Genomic DNA, 17,990 nt, shown 5'->3' with positions numbered 1-17,990 from the left:
TATTATATTTTATATTTATTTTAATTAAAAGTCATTTAAATACGACAACAATTAAATAAGCATGATGGCCGACAATAACAACAATACGGCAACAATTAAAAAAGCATAATGGCCGACATCATCAACAATTAAAAAGAATAATGGCCGACAACAACAACAATGCTCCAACAAAATGGTTGACACCAGAAGTAATGGAAGCATGAGCCTATAAGACCATTGACGTAGACTTAATTTTACAGCAAATTCTAATGAAATGCACATTGAAAACAGTGTAAAAAGAGAAAAATACAACGGACGCTACTGAATTCGACTAACTTTATGTCAGCTGTCAGCTGAAAATCGAAAGTAAAATGGTTCACAATTGTATGGTAAACAAAAACATTGGCTCCATTTAAGATTAATCATTACGTATCCTAATTTTTAAAAGAATGTGGTGACATTTTATAAGATAAAATGGCTAATTTAAAAACCGGAGGCCTAAGTGGTCGAAAAAAGACCCAAGTAGTAGTGTTGTGCATATATTAACAAGTAGAAATTAACCTTATTTTTCCAGGTGTCGATGGTAATTTGCGAAGCAGAAGAAAAGAAACATCGATCTGGTGTTAATGCATTGCAGGTTGATCCTGCATTAGATCGTTTATACTCTGCTGGAAGAGATAGTGTTGTTCGTATTTACGAACATGAAAAATATCTGCAGAGTATGGAACATCACACCGATTGGGTGAATGACATTGTTTTATGCTGTGGCGGCCGAAACCGTAAGTGTTTTATAAATTTAACATCATACGGCAATTCATAAAGTATAAATTCGTTCTTCAGTAATAAGTGCCAGTTCTGATACAACTGTCAAAGTGTGGAATGCACACAAAGGTTTCTGCATGTCGACATTGCGTACTCACAAAGACTATGTAAAAGCCCTGGCTTATGCTAAAGACAGGGAACAAGTTGCATCTGCTGGTTTTGACAAATCAATTTACTTGTGGGATGTCAACACCTTAACTGCCCTAACTGCAAGTAACAACACAGTAACAAGTAAGTAGAAATTAACTGTCTTTTTGTTACTATACTTGACGTTCTTGTGTCTTTTTGCTTTAGCATCAAGTCTAATGGGGAACAAAGAATCTATTTATAGTTTAGCTATGAACCCTTCTGGTAGTGTGATAGTCAGTGGATCAACTGAAAAGATTTTACGCTTATGGGATCCCAGAACATGTACCAAATTATTCAAATTAAAAGGTTTGTGCATGAAATCGTGTTAACTTCTTCTATCATTATTATACCTCTTGATACAGGACATACTGATAATGTTAAGGCACTTGTGGTATCCAGAGATGGAATGCAATGTGTCTCTGGTAGTAGTGATGGTTTAATAAAGGTTTGGAACTTAGGAACTCAAAGGTAACATGTTTTTCATTTACAAATAGTTTTTAAAGTTGGTTATTCATTTTAGGTGTACCCAAACTATTCGAGTTCACACTGACTCTGTTTGGGCCTTATTGGCCACAGAAAACTTTCATTATGTCATCTCTGGTGGTAAAGATGGAAAAGTAACTTTACATATAGGTGAATTAATACATATTAACATTAAATCGCTTTTCTATCTAATTGTAGGTCATAATGACAGAAATGAAAAATCCTCAGAACTCAATGATTGTGTGTGTTGAAGAGGCTCCAGTATTAAGACTGTGCTTTACAGCAGATCATCAGGCTGTTTGGGTAAAAACTTTTGGTCCTGTTCTAGTTTTTTATGATCTTAAGTAAAAATTACATTTAGGTTTCCACGTCAGAATCAAACATTAAATGTTGGAAGTTGCCAACTGATAAAAATTTTAAAGGTGAGACAAGTATGCCCACAATGCCAATGTCATTTATTCCTGGAGGAGCTGCAATTAAACAAGCTGTCGTTCTTAATGATAAAAGACATATAATTACAAAAGATACTGATAGTAATGTTGCCATTTATGATGTCTTACGGGTATTATGATGATGTTGATTACCGTAGTAAATTACGTGATAAATTGTTTGTTTCAGGCTAAAAAGGTGGAAGACCTTGGATCTGTTAACTTCCAAGAAGAAATCAAAAATCGATTCAAAATGGTCTATGTTCCTAATTGGTTCAATGTAGACTTAAAAACTGGGGTATGTTGCATTTTTGTCCTCTGATAACTCTTTCCTTTTTTAGTTTTACTTAAAAAGAAGGGTAATGGGAAGTCCTTATGATAAAGCTGGTTGTTTGTTGGATTAGTTCCCTGAATAATTTGTTTTACTATTCATTTTTAATACAGAAATGACTTCAATTTCCAATTATATTTCATTTTTGAAGATGTTAACGATTCATTTGGGCCAAGACGAAGTCGACTGTTTTTCTGCATGGGTTTCTGCAAGGGACGCTGGCCTAAAAGATTGTCCAGATCCAGAACAGAAAGTAAATTATGGTAAACTACTTCTTCAGGCTTTGCTGGAACATTGGCGTGGGGTTGAGACGTCCCAAGAAAACAAATTGTACTTCAGCATCCCCCCACACACTCCACTTATTTTTAGGTACAGGTACCTTACATCTACTTGTAATAAATTTGAACGTTTTTTTTTTTTTATTTCAGTGAAGTTGGTGGTCGAACTTTATACAGAATGCTTGTTGGAGACGCTGGTGGAGACACGGAAACGGCACTTTTAAACGAAACAGTTCCAAGCTGGGTAACGTCCAACTTGGAAGATAACTGCACTGGGAAATTTATAAAAATACAATTTTACCTTCAGCCACATTCCAGTGTTCCTTCTCACCTCCTAAAGCAAGACAGACTGAAGAAGGTAAGCACACATTTATTCTTTTCTTAATATTATTAATAATAATGTAATATTTGTGTATATAGCCGGATCGATTGGTTGCAAACGATTTTATACAATGTAGGAAAGTGGCGGAACATATTTTAGACAAATTATTAGGAGAAGGAACTGCAGGGTCTCCAGGAAGCGGAGATGCTGACACAGCATCCACAACTAATGGAATGACTGCAGATCAAATTGAACTACTATGTAATGACCAGGTAAATATGTTAAAAAGAAATCGATTTTCTTAAATATAAAAAAGTAACAATTAACCCTTACGATGGGGCCACACTTAATTGGACTCTGTAGCTATTAAACTAATATCTGTCCTTTTGATGCAAATAAAGAATAAAGTTATCCCCATCTTTTCCAGATGAAACAGTTTCAAAAATGTTTTTATTTTCATTGTAAGAGAGTTCCAAAGTGTGAAGTCAAAATTATTAAAATCGTGTCTGTGGTTTATTTATTTTTTTATTTTGTTTTAGGTACTTGACCCTTCAATGGATTTACGGACAGTGCAACATTTCATATGCAAAAATATACTGCAGTTTACTCTCAAGAATTTCATAGAAAAAACATCAATACCAAATTCATTCAACAGTAAAAATTTTAGACATTGATTAATAATCTAGTTTCCATTTTCTTCCCTATTTTTGCCCTTAAAATTGTAGCGTAGAAGCAAAGCCAGATAGGGTAAGTAAGTTGTTCTGACTTTGCTTTTACTACAATCAATTAATAATACTTCTTTCTTAAGTCCAATATGATAAACATTTATTGTATTACTTTCGATTTTCTTATAGAATAACGTTTCAATTAATTTTATTATATTTTANTAAAGGCAAAATAAAATTTTAAATTAAAATTAAACAGTAAATCATAAAAAATTTGCACTTCAAATAATCATTGAGCAAAAGGTTTATAAGAAAAATACTAAAAGCAGCAAAATTTTTCTTTTGCAAATGAATTAATTATTTGGTAGTTGATCTTTCTTGAGAAACTGAATTAAGTTTATTTAAAACTAAATATTTGTTTTTTCTAAATTTTCTTCTATCGATATAAAAGATATATTGTAATTTTGTAATTGTTGGACTCATTTATTCAGTCAATATATGTCCCTAACATTTTAAACCAGAGTTAAAAGTAGTTAAATGCAATGTACAACATTAAATATTTGTCTTAATCATTTACTAAAATCAAAATTCTGCACAAAAAAGTCATTCGAACGAATACAAACTTTTGGAATATGTAAATAAAATACTTGGGCTATATAAAATTAAAATACTTCAGTAGCAGCAAATACCCACTAGATGGAGACACACTCCCTACATTTTGAAATTGAAATTTATTTAATTTTCTGAATTTCATTATTGCTTGAATATTCCTATATTTTGTATTGCTTGAAAATTATAGTTTAACTGTGGATCTTTTATGAAGATAAGTTTATCTTATTTTTAATTATATTTCTTTGAATATACAGAGTGGCTCTTAAGAAAAAATATCTACATATATCCCCACATTTATAAAATCTCAAACAAAAGTTAAAGGTTTGTTGTTTTTGATTAAATAATTAAAAATTAGTGACAATCGCTTTTGTTTCCTTGGAGCTAGGTAAAGGGTTTGCAGGATGTGCTTGGAAATACTAATAATTAATTTTAGTATTAAGAAATTAGCATTAAATGATATTACAAAAGATGCAAACGAATTTCCTTGAAATATAAACTGTTACTGTCAAAAGTTTAAATGTCGTGTAATAAAATTACCTTGATATGCAATTAACTCCACTTTCATTTTATTTTTGATTTGCCGGTAATGTTAATGTAAAAATTTATATATATATTAAAACCCATCAAAATGGACTCCAATAGGAGGTCAAGTTTTAGAACAATACCTTCCGATGAACGCAGACTGAGTATATATGAACCTACTTCCAGTTCATTACTCAAGAAAACCGATTTTGAGACATATATCGAAAACAAGCGCCCGAACGGCAATGAAGAAAAAGCAAAATTAAAGGTAATAAGGGCGTTAAAACTCCCAATATACTGTGTTACTGGTCCACACTTTTCTGGAAAGACAGTATTAACTGAAGCCATGGCAGAAGCCACCGACTATTATCTTATTTCTTTTGAAACGTGTCTCAAATACGAATTAGAAAACAGTTCAAAACGTGAAGGAGTCGTTCAAAAAAATTTGAATAATCCGTTCAATCTTCCAGACAAATTGGCGGTAGAAATTGTAAAGGAGAATTTACTATCCACTTACGAATATAGTAACGGTTACATTGTAGATGGATTTCCAATGAACCTTAATCAAGCCAAAATTTTTGAAAGTAAGGTGTGTCCTATAAACGCTGTGGTTTGTTTGACGATGCATTTGGATGCATTTTTAACTAGGAAAGTTGCAAAAGAACCTCATGTAAACCTCAATCTTCTCCGAATACGCCATGTTAAAGCCTCCAAGTCCATAAAAGGTCTCTACGAATTTTATGCACGAAAGAAAAAGGCATATATGTTGCATTCTAATTATCCTCCTGAGAGTGTCGCTTTTCGTGTTATTGAGAATCTCAATGATTTTCATGGATTTCGATCGAAGGCTATTCAAATGAAAAATATAGCAGAAACAAATTATAACATCAAATAGAAACCACAGTATGGGAATTATGTTAGAAAACCAGTATTATTTAAATAAAATTTCATAATCGGATGACTTTAATGTTTATATTCCTTAACACCATTATTTACTTTGAGAATTTTAATCACTTTTGCTTTCCATTTCTTCCACTGTATCATACATCAACAAAAATATTACTTGAGTGGATTACATTACAAAAACACTTCAGATTTCCAAATGAAAAATGCTTTGCACTAACAGACCAAACGCAACAGAATTGATAATACTTTTAAAACAGTTAAGAGTTACTGTTGAACCTAAATTATTTATTAAAAGTCGATAAACCAAATACCTACATCATTTTTCATAAAAATGTTTCCCTTTTTCCTTCCTTGAATAAATTCACTATTAGCTAATAGCATATTTGTAACTTTGTGTAATATGTCTCGTTACTACGTAACGGTAACCATGGACAATCTCTTAAACATTGATCACATTATATATTTTGAAAGCACGAACTATAGTAAGTAAAAAAAAGGCGATGAGTAATTTTCAAACTCGTTTTTTTGTAAATGCAGCAGGTAATTAGTTTATTATTTCATCATTTTCTTTGTTCTAAACAAACGTTGATCAACAGGTTTTCATCTTGGGTTCAAAGTGGAAGAAGACGAATGGGAAAAGAGTACCGAAAACTTAAACTGTTTAACCCAATTTTTAAGTCAAGGTGACATTTTGTGTTTGTACGCAACCCTTGACAAAAATAAAGGGAAAAAACTTAAGTTTGAAAATAAGGTCAGCCATCTCATAATAATATAATCTGAATTCAATAATTGCACTTTTTAATACACTTACCAAAACTTTTAACGGTACCACCAGATATCACAAATCGCACATCTTCGTAATCGCCTATAAATAAAAAAAGAAATAAATTTACTGAATAGGTATATAAAACAAATATTTTTTTAGATGAATATGTCTGAGGATAATCCAGAAAAGGTTGTAGTATTCTACAAAAGTAGCCCAATTATCATTACTGATGACAATATGTTCATGGTACAAACGGTGGCTGTACAGGGAACTCCGACTACTGCCTTGTACCATGCACTTAGTAACGTTTTTGTTCCCCTTTTCAGTCAGGTTCGAATTTAATATAAATGTACCTATTATAATTAAAACTACTATACGTGGTGTCAATTTTAGAACAACACTACCTCCACAAATACAATTGTTCAAAAACAATTAGCCAATCTTCAGATCGGACTTCGTAATTTAGCTAACATTACCAACGACGAAAATTCTAAGCAAGGAAATGAAAATGAAGTGCTGACTGGTAATTACTGTCATTTCTTGTATTTTGGACGATGTAATGCTATCTTTTATTATTTGTGATTTTAGTTATACAAAATTTAGATCACGAGCTTGAGTATTGGAAGAATAAATCGGAAGCTTCTGCTACGAAAAAGGATATTCAAAAGTGTTTAGACGTTAGTGGCATTATAGAACAACTTGCAGAAAATTTTAGGTATTATTTTTGAATAAATATGCCTTTTGAAGCTATATTAAGTATCTCAGTGTTTAAAATAACTTTATCAATATTTTGGAAACTTTAGGTTCCTTTGCTATCAATCTTTAAAAAGTTTTCACTTTATTTATCTTAAAATAACAAGTTTTTCCACCCTAACAGTCCTGTGAGCGAGTGGTCAAAATTCACTTTTGTGAACAATTTGTTTAATCACTTTCTTTGTGTTAAAAATTGTTTGAAAAAATAAATTTAAAAGAATTGTTTGTAAATAGGTATGCAACACATCGTACACTTCAGCATAAGAAATTGCTGATACTAAGTTTCATTTACGTAATAATACTTTGCCCTGTGAATTAAAGCAAACGAAAGTAAAGTTTCAAAAAATATATAAATTAATCGTTGGACAAACAGGGAGATCCTTCAATCAAAGGATTACAGAACACAGGAAGAGCTATACTAATGAGAAAGCTGATTCTACATATGCAGAACATTTATTTAAAGAGAGACACACATTTAATGATAATTTTCAAATTTTAAAAGAATTGCCAAAAAGCNTTAATAAATATAATAAATTATTAAATATTTTGCTAAACGATCAAACTGATGTAAATGATTCTTCTTTATTAAATTTATATTTGCCTTCAAAAACTTAAATTCTTACCTTATCGCTCCCTTTCGTTGTTCCCAACCCATAAAATTTGTAAACTTTTAGTATTTCAGCTAATTTTTTAACAATTTTAATCACAATATCTTGACCTGAAGAAGCCAATGTTTTAGTAAAACAATTTTGAAACTTTACTTTCGTTTCCTTTAATTTATTTATCCTTAATATCCTAATCAACAGTAAATAAATGCTTCATTAAATATTTGCAATGATTTGTTTTGTTGTATTGGCTTTTTGAATTGTTAGGGTCCTGGAGGCTTTGCCCCTTCCCGAAATCGAAGACATTCTCGAAAATGCTCACAGTAGCTTGGACGATCTTTGGAGACTTGATGTTCCCTATCCAAAAGCTAGAATGCAGCATCTGATGGATCTAATTTGTACGTTATGTCTCAGAATATATCATAATAATCAGTTAATTGTTAATTCACGCGTCGATTTATATCTTTAGCTTTCGACTTGGTAAAATGTTTATCAAAACATGTGAAAGATTCGAACGTTTGGTCGGAAGATTTTATGTCTGTACTTGAAACATTGAATTTATGCATTAACACCGGCGAACATTGGTTGACTACATGCAAACAACTGACTGAAATTTATTGGCCCAATTATTCGTTACATGTTTGGAAAGGAAAACCACATGTTCCAAGCAATCTACAAGCACTTGTCGATAGAGTAAAAGAAGTACGAATATAGTATAAAATGGGAGTCAATTCCAATCCTCTAGGAGTATTTCTAATAACTTTCTCAATCTTCAAAACATACTTTATTATATTATTTGATTATTCTAGAAGATTCAGAAAGATCAAAATCTTCTCTTTTCATTGTACCATTCAAACAAATCATTTTAGGTATTGAATGTCCGCACTGTCCATAGACAAATCGTTCGGCTTTTGACTGCATCTGAAGTGGAGGACTTAAAAACGAACGAAACATTCAAACCGTTTCAGGGTAGATTTCAATCACTATGATTTTCACCTTTGAAGATTGAAAGTAATCATTTTCAGACGTTGAATATCTGCGCACAGATCCTTATACAGAAGGTCAATGGAAAACAGCAGTTAAAAAATTTGAGTATCTCTTTCAACCTGCTGAACAAAGGGTTGCAACAAAATTAAGGAAGCAGCTCTCAGATACAACAGCTAACACTCAACAGGTATTGGAATTACTTGTACCATTCAAGCCCCAATTTTGATACCCGATGTCGCTTTTAGCTTTTGCACGAATGCTCTCGATATTGTGAACTGATAAGCAGGCCAATCGTTAAACAAGTTTTGCAAAATGAAAGACAGTATTTACTTTCGGTGTCGAAAGACTACCTAAAAGAATTGGCTGCCCAAATGACCTCAGACGTTAGACCAGATTTTGACAAATATAACACATCACAAACTGTTGCTGAAATAATGAACTTGAGACAGTTAGAACTTAAGGTAATTCCTCATTATATTAAAATGAAACAATAGCGTTCTTTTGTCTTACTTAAAGGTACAAAGAGTTGATGGTATAAGCGATAAATTACTGAATGATTTACATGGGTATGACGAACTTAAGCAAGCTACAAAGCAGTTAACAAAAGAAATAAGAGAACAACATTCAGATCTTTTCGATTCCTGGACCAACGACATTTATACTAGTATAAAAAGTAACCATTTAAGGTAAAAGAAGAACTAGACTAGTTCTTGTGAATGAGAAAGGGTTCAAAGTAAGTGCAATACTGTTTTAAGCTTAAAAGAAACCGATCCAGTGGTCCAATTTTCAAAAGATAAAATGATGGAAGTTAATTATTCTCCTCGCTTGGTGGTCCTAATAGGAGAAGTTCGTCAGTTAGCCTCGTTCAACTATACCATACCAGACAGTATCATAGAAGTGGCAGATCTTGCCAGCAAGTTCATGAGACACGCTCGAACATTGGAACAAGTAAATCGCCCAAGTCATGATTTCGAATAGCTGTAGCAATTAAGCACGATTTTTATTAGATAGCTAATTTTCACAATACCATCGGTGACCGAATGATACCTTCCCAAAGACCAATGATGTTAGCAAGCGCGGTGGCTCTTTCAAAATTGGTTCAAGACCAAGAAGTTGTCACGTGGAGCGACGTAAAATCTGTCGAAAAGTACGTGAACATATTAAAGAATGCCGTGGAAAAACTATCCGATGAAAATGATCTTCTCACAGATTATCATAGCAAAATAAAGGAAAAGGTTTGAATCTTTTATCAACCGCTTGGTAAAAAAATCCATGATTTGATTCAAAAACTTTTTTAAGATCGCGGATCTGGAAGATGTTGATCTTATTAAGCAATTTCATAAATGGAAAGATGCCTTAAAGTTCGTCCAAAATATAGTCAACCAAGTCCAAACTAAAGGTTTCCAAAATATGGCCACGTGGAAGACGGATATTGATAAGCAGCTTGCAACTGTCCTGGAAAAGAAATACATCCAAAGTTTCGATACACTTCATCTTTATTTGCCGGAGATACACGTGGACTTGGCTTACAGAAATAATGAATTACAATTTTCCCCTTCTGAAGAAATTCTAGAAGAGAAATACAACCAGCAATTGAAAAGATTTATGGATCTCCCTAAGAAACTCACGGGAGTGTCAGAGACAGTTTCGGGAAATGTTTTTGCAGAAATTGTGGAGAGGTTGATACAACTAGTCAATTTAAAACGTGTTAAATAATTGATTGTAATTTTGTAGGAGCAAAGAACATTTGGATATTATTAATAAGCATAAAAATGATTTGTTCAAGCAACTTCAAACCGTTAAAACTCATTGGAAGTCTTGGCTAACCCTCGATGGATTGGATACTTCTCAGCTTAAATCCTGGCAACAGTGGGACATTCAATTTAGAGCATCAAAAACTTTTGGGCAAGAAATTGCTAAACTTCCAAGGTATATTTTTCTTTTTCATTCATTTTAAATGTGCATTGTATTGTATTATCTAACAATTCCTTTATGTGGCCTTTTAGTAGTGAAGAAAGAGTTGGTTGCTTTATAGTGGGCCTATCATGGTTAAGAATGGATTTGGAAAATCATAATAGAAACCATTGGTCTCAACTTACAATCAGTTTGAAAGATTCTATTGCCCAGGACGTTTTTAAATTGCAACAATACATTGACTCTTCAACAGCCAACCTCCACAAACAACTTTTGACAATAGAACAATTTGGTGAAGCAGATTTAGGGTTCTCAAAGATTTTAAATGACAAACCAGAGGTAAAAGAGTTTTCTAAAGGTAACGTTCGCTCATTTTTGTAACTTTCGCAAATGCAGATGGAAAACGTTCTGCAAGAAGTTCTCCAAAAGTGTAAAACTTTGTCGAGTTGGACAAGGGAACAAGTGGATTCGGTTAACAGATTGCAAACTGCCTGGGAGAGATTAGAAAGCTTATTAGAAAACCACGAACACATTATTACACGCCAGGCAAGTTAGGAAAATTACGACCAAAATACAAATACTACAATCTTTCTATTTCTCTTTGCAGATAGAAACAATGAAGATCACTTTGAATGTTACTAGAGAAAACCTAATGCATGACTTACAGCGGTTTGAAGCAAAATGGGAACAAGTTAAAACCCATCCTGGAACTGATCAAAACAACATGGACAGTCTCAAAACTTATTTGGACAAAATTAAAGAAAAGAGATTACAATGGGACGAGTTAACACAAAAGAAAGACGCTCTGTTGTGAGTATATCTCTGTATCACTAAAACCAGTGTCGATTTATTTCTCAATTGTATTTATGCATACAGAAATGAGTACTTGCGATTGAACATGGAGCCACCGGTTATTCCAATTTTCGATGAGGTTGAAGCTGATTTGAAACAGCAGGAAGATCTATGGAAACCTTTTGAAGAATTCTCTTCAGGCATACATTAGCATTACCTTATAGTTAAATGATTTCTTCATAAACTAATTTCTAGAAATCAACCAACTTATGGACGAAGAGTGGATCGTATTCAGGAAGAAAATATACCGCTTGGAAGAGTTTCTAAACAAATGGGATACAGCGCTCACGACAATGGAAAATCCTTCACCAGCTCTACAAATAGAAATAGAGAAATACACTGTAATTGTCTTTAAATCCCTTAAACTCACTTAAATTTTCATTTATTTTTACATTAGGAAGTAATACCAATTCTCCAATATTTAAGAGGTGAGTATTTCACCGACAAACATTGGTCAGAAATTTTTGCTTTATTGGGAATTCCTCAAAAACCAATTGACGCAATTTGTCTACGAGATTTTCTAAACGTAGCCCAAAAGATCGTTGAAGAAGGGTCAAAACTGCAGGTTTAATCAATAGTGTTCGATAGATACCTCTATATTATCGTTTGGAATTTGTAGATGATATCGAAAAAAGCAGCAAGTGAAATTGTTGTGCGACAGGCATTGTCAGAACTTGAATTGTGGGATTTCCAAACAAGATTCGCTCTGACTCTACACACTGATTCCAAACGAGTCAATTTGATGCTAATAAAAGATTTCAAAGATATACTTAATAAAGTTTGTTGCTAATGAATAAATTAATAAAGTAAGTGTACATTTAAGTACATAAATACTTTTAGATCGGAGACAATCAAAGTCTACTGCAATCCGTTAAAAACTCATCAGATTATGAAACCTTTTCTGAAAGGATAACATCATGGGAAAGTCGACTCATTGACTTGGATCGTTATATAACATCTTTAGCGCAAATTCAGAGAAAGTAAACCAGTGGGTTGTTTGTAAAAATCTCGTTATAAACTACAATCTGTTTGTAGATGGTTGTATTTGGAACCAATATTTGTAAGCGGCACTTTAAGTCAAGAAAAGGGCAGATTTAATAGAATTGATAAAGATTTTCGACGAATTATTACCTTTATCGAAAAAGAACTTAAAGTTACTTCATTACTTAAATTTCCAAATATTGGAAGCACCCTAGAAAATTTACAGGAACAACTTACGAAGTGTCAACACAGTTTGGATAAATTTCTCGCTGTAAGATTTTCAGACCATCATCATCGTAAGGTCGTCAGTCCTAAGACTGGTTGGACACGCACCTCCACTCTTTCCTATACTGAGCTAATCTTCGCATTTCTCTAAAACTAGAACATCCCACATCCTTAATTATTTGTGAACAGTAATCTAATCTAATTCTACTCTACTCCTTCTAACTTCTGTTTTTGCTTCTAATATGTCTCTGACTAGACCTTCATGCCTGAGAAGGTGTTCTTCCAATCTATCTCGCCTATTTATTATTGACTTCCACGGAGTTCTCGTTTCTCCTAGTCTTTCTAATACCTCTTCATTTCTAACCTTTTCTATCCACTGTATCCTCATCATTCGCGTGTAACCCCACATTTCACATACACCTTTAACAATCTTTTTTGAATTTCTAAATTAATCGTTCGCGAGCATGGAAGTGACTTCTTTTTATTGATGGCAACTCGACCATACACTATCCTCTTCTTTAAATCCCTACTATTCCTTCCATCCTGACTTATCTGACTTCCTAGATTCTTAAATCAGCCACTTCTTCGACTTTTTCGTCATTTTATTTAAAGCTATCTCTAACTCCACCTTCCTTGATGCTGATACTGCTATATTTCAGACCATAATTTTATCACCCGTCTATAGTCACTCTCAACATATTTTCAGGAAAAAAGAAAGAGATTTCCCCGATTTCTTTTTTTGAGTGACGATGACCTCCTAGAGATCGTCGGTCAATCGTCAAAAGAACACGTCATCCAATCGCATTTGAAAAAACTATTTGGTGGTATAAATTCAATTAAATTGGACGTCGATAATAAAAACATTATTGCCATGTGTTCCCTTCAAGGAGAAACTGTAATTTTGAATCAACCCGTAGATATTAATCAGCCTGTTGAGGTATCTATTTCTTCCTAAAAGGAAACGTCTTCATGTTTATACAAAAGTCACACGTAACTTGTAGGATTGGCTCAACAGTTTAGTGAAAGAGATGCAAATTACACTCAGGTCGCTTTTAACACGTTGTTTATCAGAAGGAGAAAATGCAAATCCTGCAAAGTATCCATCACAAATCCTTTGCTTGTCCAACAGTATTACGTTCACGAAACAGTGTGAAAAAGCCATTGCCGATATGGCTTTGGTCCCCCTATTGGGCAGCTACAAGGTACACAATCGTCCGTTATTAAAAACTAATTCTTTTATCAAATTGATGTTTGACATTTCAGTCCCAACTAGTCCATTATAGTTCGCTAAATTTCAATAGAAATAATCAAAGTAACGAAAACAGCGGTTCCGATGTTTTGGAACTAAAACTCAAAACACTTTTAGTTGACACCATACATAACGTGTCTGTTATTGAAGAATTGATAGCAGATAACGTTGCCAAAGATAATGATTGGACGTGGAGGAAACAACTTAGGTAAACCATAAGTAACACCTTTCTGTTTTGGAGTATTTCATGGGATGTCCCTTGAACTTTTGCTTACAGATTTTATTCAGATACATCTGGAAACGTAACTGTAAAAATGGTAAATGCAGAATTTGAATATTCGTACGAATATCTGGGTAATCAACCAAAACTGGTGCAAACATCACTGACGGATAAATGTTTCTTAACTTTAACCCAGGTTAGCATGCATTTAATTCGGGTTAGTAACTGATGTAACTGAATGTATCGAAACAAATTATTATTGTAGGGGATGCATCTGGGTTTAGGGGGAAATCCTTACGGGCCAGCTGGGACTGGGAAAACAGAAACTGTTAAAGCTCTGGGTTGTCTTTTAGGACGTCAAGTTCTCGTGTTCAACTGTGATGAGGTGCCATATCTATGCGGTAAAATAGCCATGTTTACCATTTAAAAACTTTTAGACAATTGATGCGACATCGATGGGGAAAATTTTATTCGGACTGGTTCAGTGTGGAGCATGGGGTTGTTTTGATGAGTTCAATCGTTTAGACGAGGTCACATTGTCGACAATATCTATGCATATACAGTCCATACAAAATGCCCTTTACCACAAACAAAACACTGTAGCCATGTTAGAGCAGGAGGTTCAAGTAAATAAGCACAGTGGCATCTTCGTCACCCTAAATCCTGCCGGGGAGGGATATGGTGCCAGAAATAATCTACCCGATAATTTGAAGCAGCTATTTAGACCAATTGTAATGACCCAACCTGACCATGAGGATATTGCCAAGACCTTGCTGCATTGCGATGGTTTTAAACATGCCAACGTTTTAGCAAAGAAAATTGTAGAAATTTATAACTTGTCAAGGTAAGTCAAAATTGTCTTTCTTTTTATTGGACAGTGTGAAAATTTCTTAAAAACATTTTAGCAATCTTCTAAGCAAACAACAGCATTACGATTGGGGTCTTAGGGCCCTGAAGACTGTTTTGCTAAGTTGCGGCGAATATATAAGACAATATCATACGAATGAAGAAATCGGAACGGTCAACCTGGAAAAAGAACTTGAATTTGCAGTGCAATCTTTACGTAAAAACACTTTATCTAGACTAACATACGCTGATAGTGTAAAATTTGAAGCATTGTTAGCCGACGCATTTCCAAACACTCACATCGAAAGCACAGGGCATGAAGAATTCCTTAAGGCCCTTGACGAGTCATATAACGAACTAAAGTATCAAATAAACGAAAGACAGGTTGGTTAATATTCAAATGTTTTTTTATAATTTACTAAAAATTCTAAATAACTACGTCAATTTTTGTAGATAAATAAATGCATAGAATTTTATGAACAACTGAAGCAGAGAATGGGTGTGGCTTTAGTGGGTCCCTCAGGATCTGGTAAAACGGTCGTTCGGACTTTAGTGTTTCATGTGAGCATGGTTTTAATAATAATCATAAGGAAAATGAAAGATCATCTTAATGTTTTAGGCATTGAACAAAATGGGGAACGTGTTAAAGCAAACAACATTTAATCCGAAAGCAATAAATAAAACACTACTTCTAGGGAAGATTGATACCGACACCAGACAGTGGATGGATGGCGTTTTGACCAGTTGCAGCCTGCAAGTGACCTCTGAACCACCAGGTATACATATTATTGGTTCTGCCAGCATTACTCAACATGTATGTTGTCCACATTAAAATTGCCGCTTCTACATTCCAAAACCACTTCTGAAAACATTTCTGTTTCATTCTAAAAATCATGACGAAATCCCACAGTCACGAATAGAAAATTAAACAATAATCATGAAATAAAGTTCCACGGTTTTGTTATTTTGTCTTTCCATTCTATTCCACTCAATTTCATTGTTTCTTCATATAGAGTGTCAGTCTCCATTAATATCTTCATCATCATCATAAGGTCGTCAGTCCTAAGACTGGTTGGACACGCACCTCCACTCTTTCCTATCCTCAGCTAATCTTCGCATTTCCCTAAAGCTAGACCAAGCCACGTCCTTAACTATTTGCGAACAGTAATCTAATCTAGGTCCACCTCTACCCCTCCTAACATCCGTTTCTGGCTCTAATATGTCTCTGACTAGACCTTCATGCCTGAGAAGGTGTCCTACTAACCTATCACGCCTATTTCTTATTGACTTCCATATAGTCCTCTGTTCTCTTACTCTTTTTAATACCTCTTCATTTCTAACCTTCTCTATCTACGGTATCCTCATCACTCGCCTGTAACACCACATTTCAAACACTTCTAACCTTTTCTTTTTCGCCGAGACCACTGTCCATGTTTCGCACCCGTACAGCGCCGTGCTCCAAACATACACCTTTAACCTTTTTCGAATTTCTAAATTAACCGTTCGCGAGCATAATTTTTCGTCTCCTTTCTTTATATTCGCTCTTTCCCTACTTTTCCTTCCCTTGCATACCAGTATTTTAGTTTTACTTTTATTTATTTTCATACAGTACTGATCTGTCAGTACCGCTTCCATTTTATTTAAAGCTATCTCTAGGTCCTCCTTGCTAGATGCTAATACTGCTATATCATCTGCAAATCTAAGCATACTAATCTTTTGCCCTTGCACATCTATCCCTACAGTTGTACTGTCTTTAATGATGTTGATGGCGTCTTCGATGTATAGATTAAAAAGTAGCGGTGACAGTGTGCATCCCTGTCTGACTCCCTTCCTAATATTTACTTCTCTACGTTGCAGCCCTAGCTCTATAACTGCCTGTTGCTCTTTATACAAACTAAGTATCACTCTTCTATCTTTGCAACTCATCCCTACATTTTTAAGTATATTTAACATCATCAATATCTTATCAAATTTCTATACCCTCTTCGACGTGCATCTTGGCATTCATATGTTTTTAATGTCCTCATTTCCAGACACCTGGTCGTGGATAGTATGTGATGGTGATATTGACCCTGAGTGGATAGAATCGCTAAATTCAGTTCTAGACGACAATAGACTTTTGTCGTTACCTTCGGGTTGGCAAATAAAATTTGGGCCAAATGTTAATTTTGTTTTTGAAACCCATGAGCTGAGCCATGCTTCTCCAGCAACTGTTTCTAGACTTGGTATCGTTTTACTTAACGAAGAGGACTTCACTGTGACAAACTACTTGGACGGAATTGTGAACAGTCTGGAGGATGATGTTGGAGATCTTTTGAAACATTATATCCCTGAGTATTTCTATAAAGGTGGTTGTCAATATATATACATCGGTTTGCTGTCTGTTTTTAATTATTGTCTCAACATTTTTAAGCTTTTGATTGGGCAAAAGATGAGGGTAAATTCCCCCTTTCGAAATCAAATTTGTCAATTGTAAAGACTGCCTTCCAACATCTCTACGACGCCAAAACGAAAACTCAATTTTTGGTTGGATTGTTGAACGGTCTTGGAAGTCAATTGTCTAGAGATTGCAGAAACGTATTTATAAAACAGGTAGAATTTTTACAGTATTAAAAATAAAACAGTTTTAGACGAAATTAATAAAATTTGCAGGTATTTGATTCGTTTGGAGAAATGTGTCCAAATCCTTCACACTTTCTTCTCTACGATGAACGCTCGGATAACATAGAAAGCTACGATACAGACGTAGACATTACATTTTCTGAAAAACATATAGAAGACATTCCCCTTGTTAAAACTGCTTTAATAAATCATAGTTTAGATCTTCTGAGGAAATGCCTTACACCAGGAGAAGAGAGACATTTTCTGCTGGTGGCTGAACACGGTTCTGCCAAATCGTATGTTTCATCGTCTTTTTCCTAAAATGTATTTTTAATTTTTCCACTTCAGAGGGATAATGTTGTTACTATTATTTTAGACTTATTATAGAACAATTAATTAAAGAAAGAAGCGATTGGGAAATGGCTACAATTCACTGCAGCGCTTATGTTACTCCCGAATATGTTTCTTACAAGTTATCTCAGGTACTCTACGTATAAAATAATAAATAAATAAT

At 33.9% G+C, this 17,990-nt stretch overlaps 3 protein-coding genes across 4 annotated transcripts in view; all 3 read left to right on the top strand.

Annotated features, from left to right (window-relative positions):
• The first annotated feature begins 310 nt into the window (after nucleotides 1–310).
• LOC108740389 (WD repeat-containing protein 48 homolog) lies at nucleotides 311–3,446 on the top strand. Its single transcript, XM_018474691.1, has 13 exons — nucleotides 311–501; nucleotides 554–758; nucleotides 820–1,032; nucleotides 1,096–1,236; nucleotides 1,293–1,398; nucleotides 1,451–1,547; nucleotides 1,612–1,716; nucleotides 1,775–1,975; nucleotides 2,032–2,139; nucleotides 2,324–2,541; nucleotides 2,601–2,808; nucleotides 2,871–3,044; nucleotides 3,312–3,446. Exons 1-13 carry the CDS (start codon nucleotides 454–456, stop codon nucleotides 3,444–3,446), a joined length of 1,959 nt encoding a protein of 652 aa, XP_018330193.1. The 5' UTR covers nucleotides 311–453.
• Nucleotides 3,447–4,393: 947 nt separating this feature from the next.
• LOC108740398 lies at nucleotides 4,394–5,201 on the top strand. Of its 2 annotated transcripts, none has more exons than XM_018474698.2 (2): nucleotides 4,394–5,061; nucleotides 5,114–5,201. In XM_018474698.2, exons 1-2 carry the CDS (start codon nucleotides 4,678–4,680, stop codon nucleotides 5,126–5,128), a joined length of 399 nt encoding a protein of 132 aa, XP_018330200.1. In that variant the 5' UTR covers nucleotides 4,394–4,677; the 3' UTR covers nucleotides 5,129–5,201. The 2 variants fall into 2 exon arrangements, with proteins under 2 accessions (XP_018330200.1, XP_025831308.1); XM_025975523.1 differs by having other exon boundaries at nucleotides 4,396–4,839; nucleotides 5,114–5,150.
• Nucleotides 5,202–5,573: 372 nt separating this feature from the next.
• LOC108740388 (cytoplasmic dynein 2 heavy chain 1) overlaps nucleotides 5,574–17,990 on the top strand; it is a 35,318-nt gene continuing 22,901 nt past the window's right edge. Inside the window, exons 1-37 of the mRNA XM_025975527.1 lie at nucleotides 5,574–6,017; nucleotides 6,074–6,228; nucleotides 6,403–6,573; nucleotides 6,637–6,766; nucleotides 6,832–6,958; nucleotides 7,869–7,999; nucleotides 8,071–8,303; nucleotides 8,471–8,570; nucleotides 8,627–8,775; nucleotides 8,834–9,049; nucleotides 9,105–9,274; nucleotides 9,344–9,536; nucleotides 9,596–9,823; nucleotides 9,888–10,267; nucleotides 10,323–10,517; nucleotides 10,595–10,841; nucleotides 10,899–11,048; nucleotides 11,110–11,312; nucleotides 11,379–11,494; nucleotides 11,550–11,695; nucleotides 11,752–11,919; nucleotides 11,974–12,132; nucleotides 12,195–12,334; nucleotides 12,390–12,606; nucleotides 13,267–13,497; nucleotides 13,562–13,762; nucleotides 13,824–14,017; nucleotides 14,087–14,225; nucleotides 14,295–14,414; nucleotides 14,467–14,873; nucleotides 14,935–15,259; nucleotides 15,329–15,436; nucleotides 15,495–15,651; nucleotides 16,909–17,223; nucleotides 17,289–17,467; nucleotides 17,528–17,772; nucleotides 17,853–17,958. Of these exons, the coding sequence (XP_025831312.1) occupies nucleotides 5,978–6,017; nucleotides 6,074–6,228; nucleotides 6,403–6,573; nucleotides 6,637–6,766; nucleotides 6,832–6,958; nucleotides 7,869–7,999; nucleotides 8,071–8,303; nucleotides 8,471–8,570; nucleotides 8,627–8,775; nucleotides 8,834–9,049; nucleotides 9,105–9,274; nucleotides 9,344–9,536; nucleotides 9,596–9,823; nucleotides 9,888–10,267; nucleotides 10,323–10,517; nucleotides 10,595–10,841; nucleotides 10,899–11,048; nucleotides 11,110–11,312; nucleotides 11,379–11,494; nucleotides 11,550–11,695; nucleotides 11,752–11,919; nucleotides 11,974–12,132; nucleotides 12,195–12,334; nucleotides 12,390–12,606; nucleotides 13,267–13,497; nucleotides 13,562–13,762; nucleotides 13,824–14,017; nucleotides 14,087–14,225; nucleotides 14,295–14,414; nucleotides 14,467–14,873; nucleotides 14,935–15,259; nucleotides 15,329–15,436; nucleotides 15,495–15,651; nucleotides 16,909–17,223; nucleotides 17,289–17,467; nucleotides 17,528–17,772; nucleotides 17,853–17,958 (6,891 nt within the window). The 5' untranslated portion in view covers nucleotides 5,574–5,977. The remainder of the gene's footprint in view (nucleotides 6,018–6,073; nucleotides 6,229–6,402; nucleotides 6,574–6,636; nucleotides 6,767–6,831; nucleotides 6,959–7,868; nucleotides 8,000–8,070; nucleotides 8,304–8,470; nucleotides 8,571–8,626; nucleotides 8,776–8,833; nucleotides 9,050–9,104; nucleotides 9,275–9,343; nucleotides 9,537–9,595; nucleotides 9,824–9,887; nucleotides 10,268–10,322; nucleotides 10,518–10,594; nucleotides 10,842–10,898; nucleotides 11,049–11,109; nucleotides 11,313–11,378; nucleotides 11,495–11,549; nucleotides 11,696–11,751; nucleotides 11,920–11,973; nucleotides 12,133–12,194; nucleotides 12,335–12,389; nucleotides 12,607–13,266; nucleotides 13,498–13,561; nucleotides 13,763–13,823; nucleotides 14,018–14,086; nucleotides 14,226–14,294; nucleotides 14,415–14,466; nucleotides 14,874–14,934; nucleotides 15,260–15,328; nucleotides 15,437–15,494; nucleotides 15,652–16,908; nucleotides 17,224–17,288; nucleotides 17,468–17,527; nucleotides 17,773–17,852; nucleotides 17,959–17,990) is intronic.

This window comes from Agrilus planipennis, unplaced genomic scaffold (genome assembly GCF_000699045.2).
Source record: "Agrilus planipennis isolate EAB-ADULT unplaced genomic scaffold, Apla_2.0 scaffold206, whole genome shotgun sequence".
Lineage (NCBI taxonomy): Eukaryota > Metazoa > Arthropoda > Insecta > Coleoptera > Buprestidae > Agrilus > Agrilus planipennis.
This window is presented reverse-complemented; position numbering and strand designations above follow the sequence as displayed.

What these genes read in the sequence shown, in the direction of transcription:
- LOC108740389 (XM_018474691.1), top strand. Translation starts at nt 454, where the DNA reads ATGGCTAATTTAAAAACCGGAGGCCTAAGTGGTCGAAAAAAGACCCAA. An exon ending in ATGCTGTGGCGGCCGAAACC is followed by an intron (nt 759 to 819) that starts GTAAGTGTTTTA and finishes TTCGTTCTTCAG; the next exon opens with TAATAAGTGCCAGTTCTGAT. An exon ending in ATGTAGACTTAAAAACTGGG is followed by an intron (nt 2,140 to 2,323) that starts GTATGTTGCATT and finishes TCATTTTTGAAG; the next exon opens with ATGTTAACGATTCATTTGGG.
- LOC108740398 (XM_018474698.2), top strand. Translation starts at nt 4,678, where the DNA reads ATGGACTCCAATAGGAGGTCAAGTTTTAGAACAATACCTTCCGATGAA.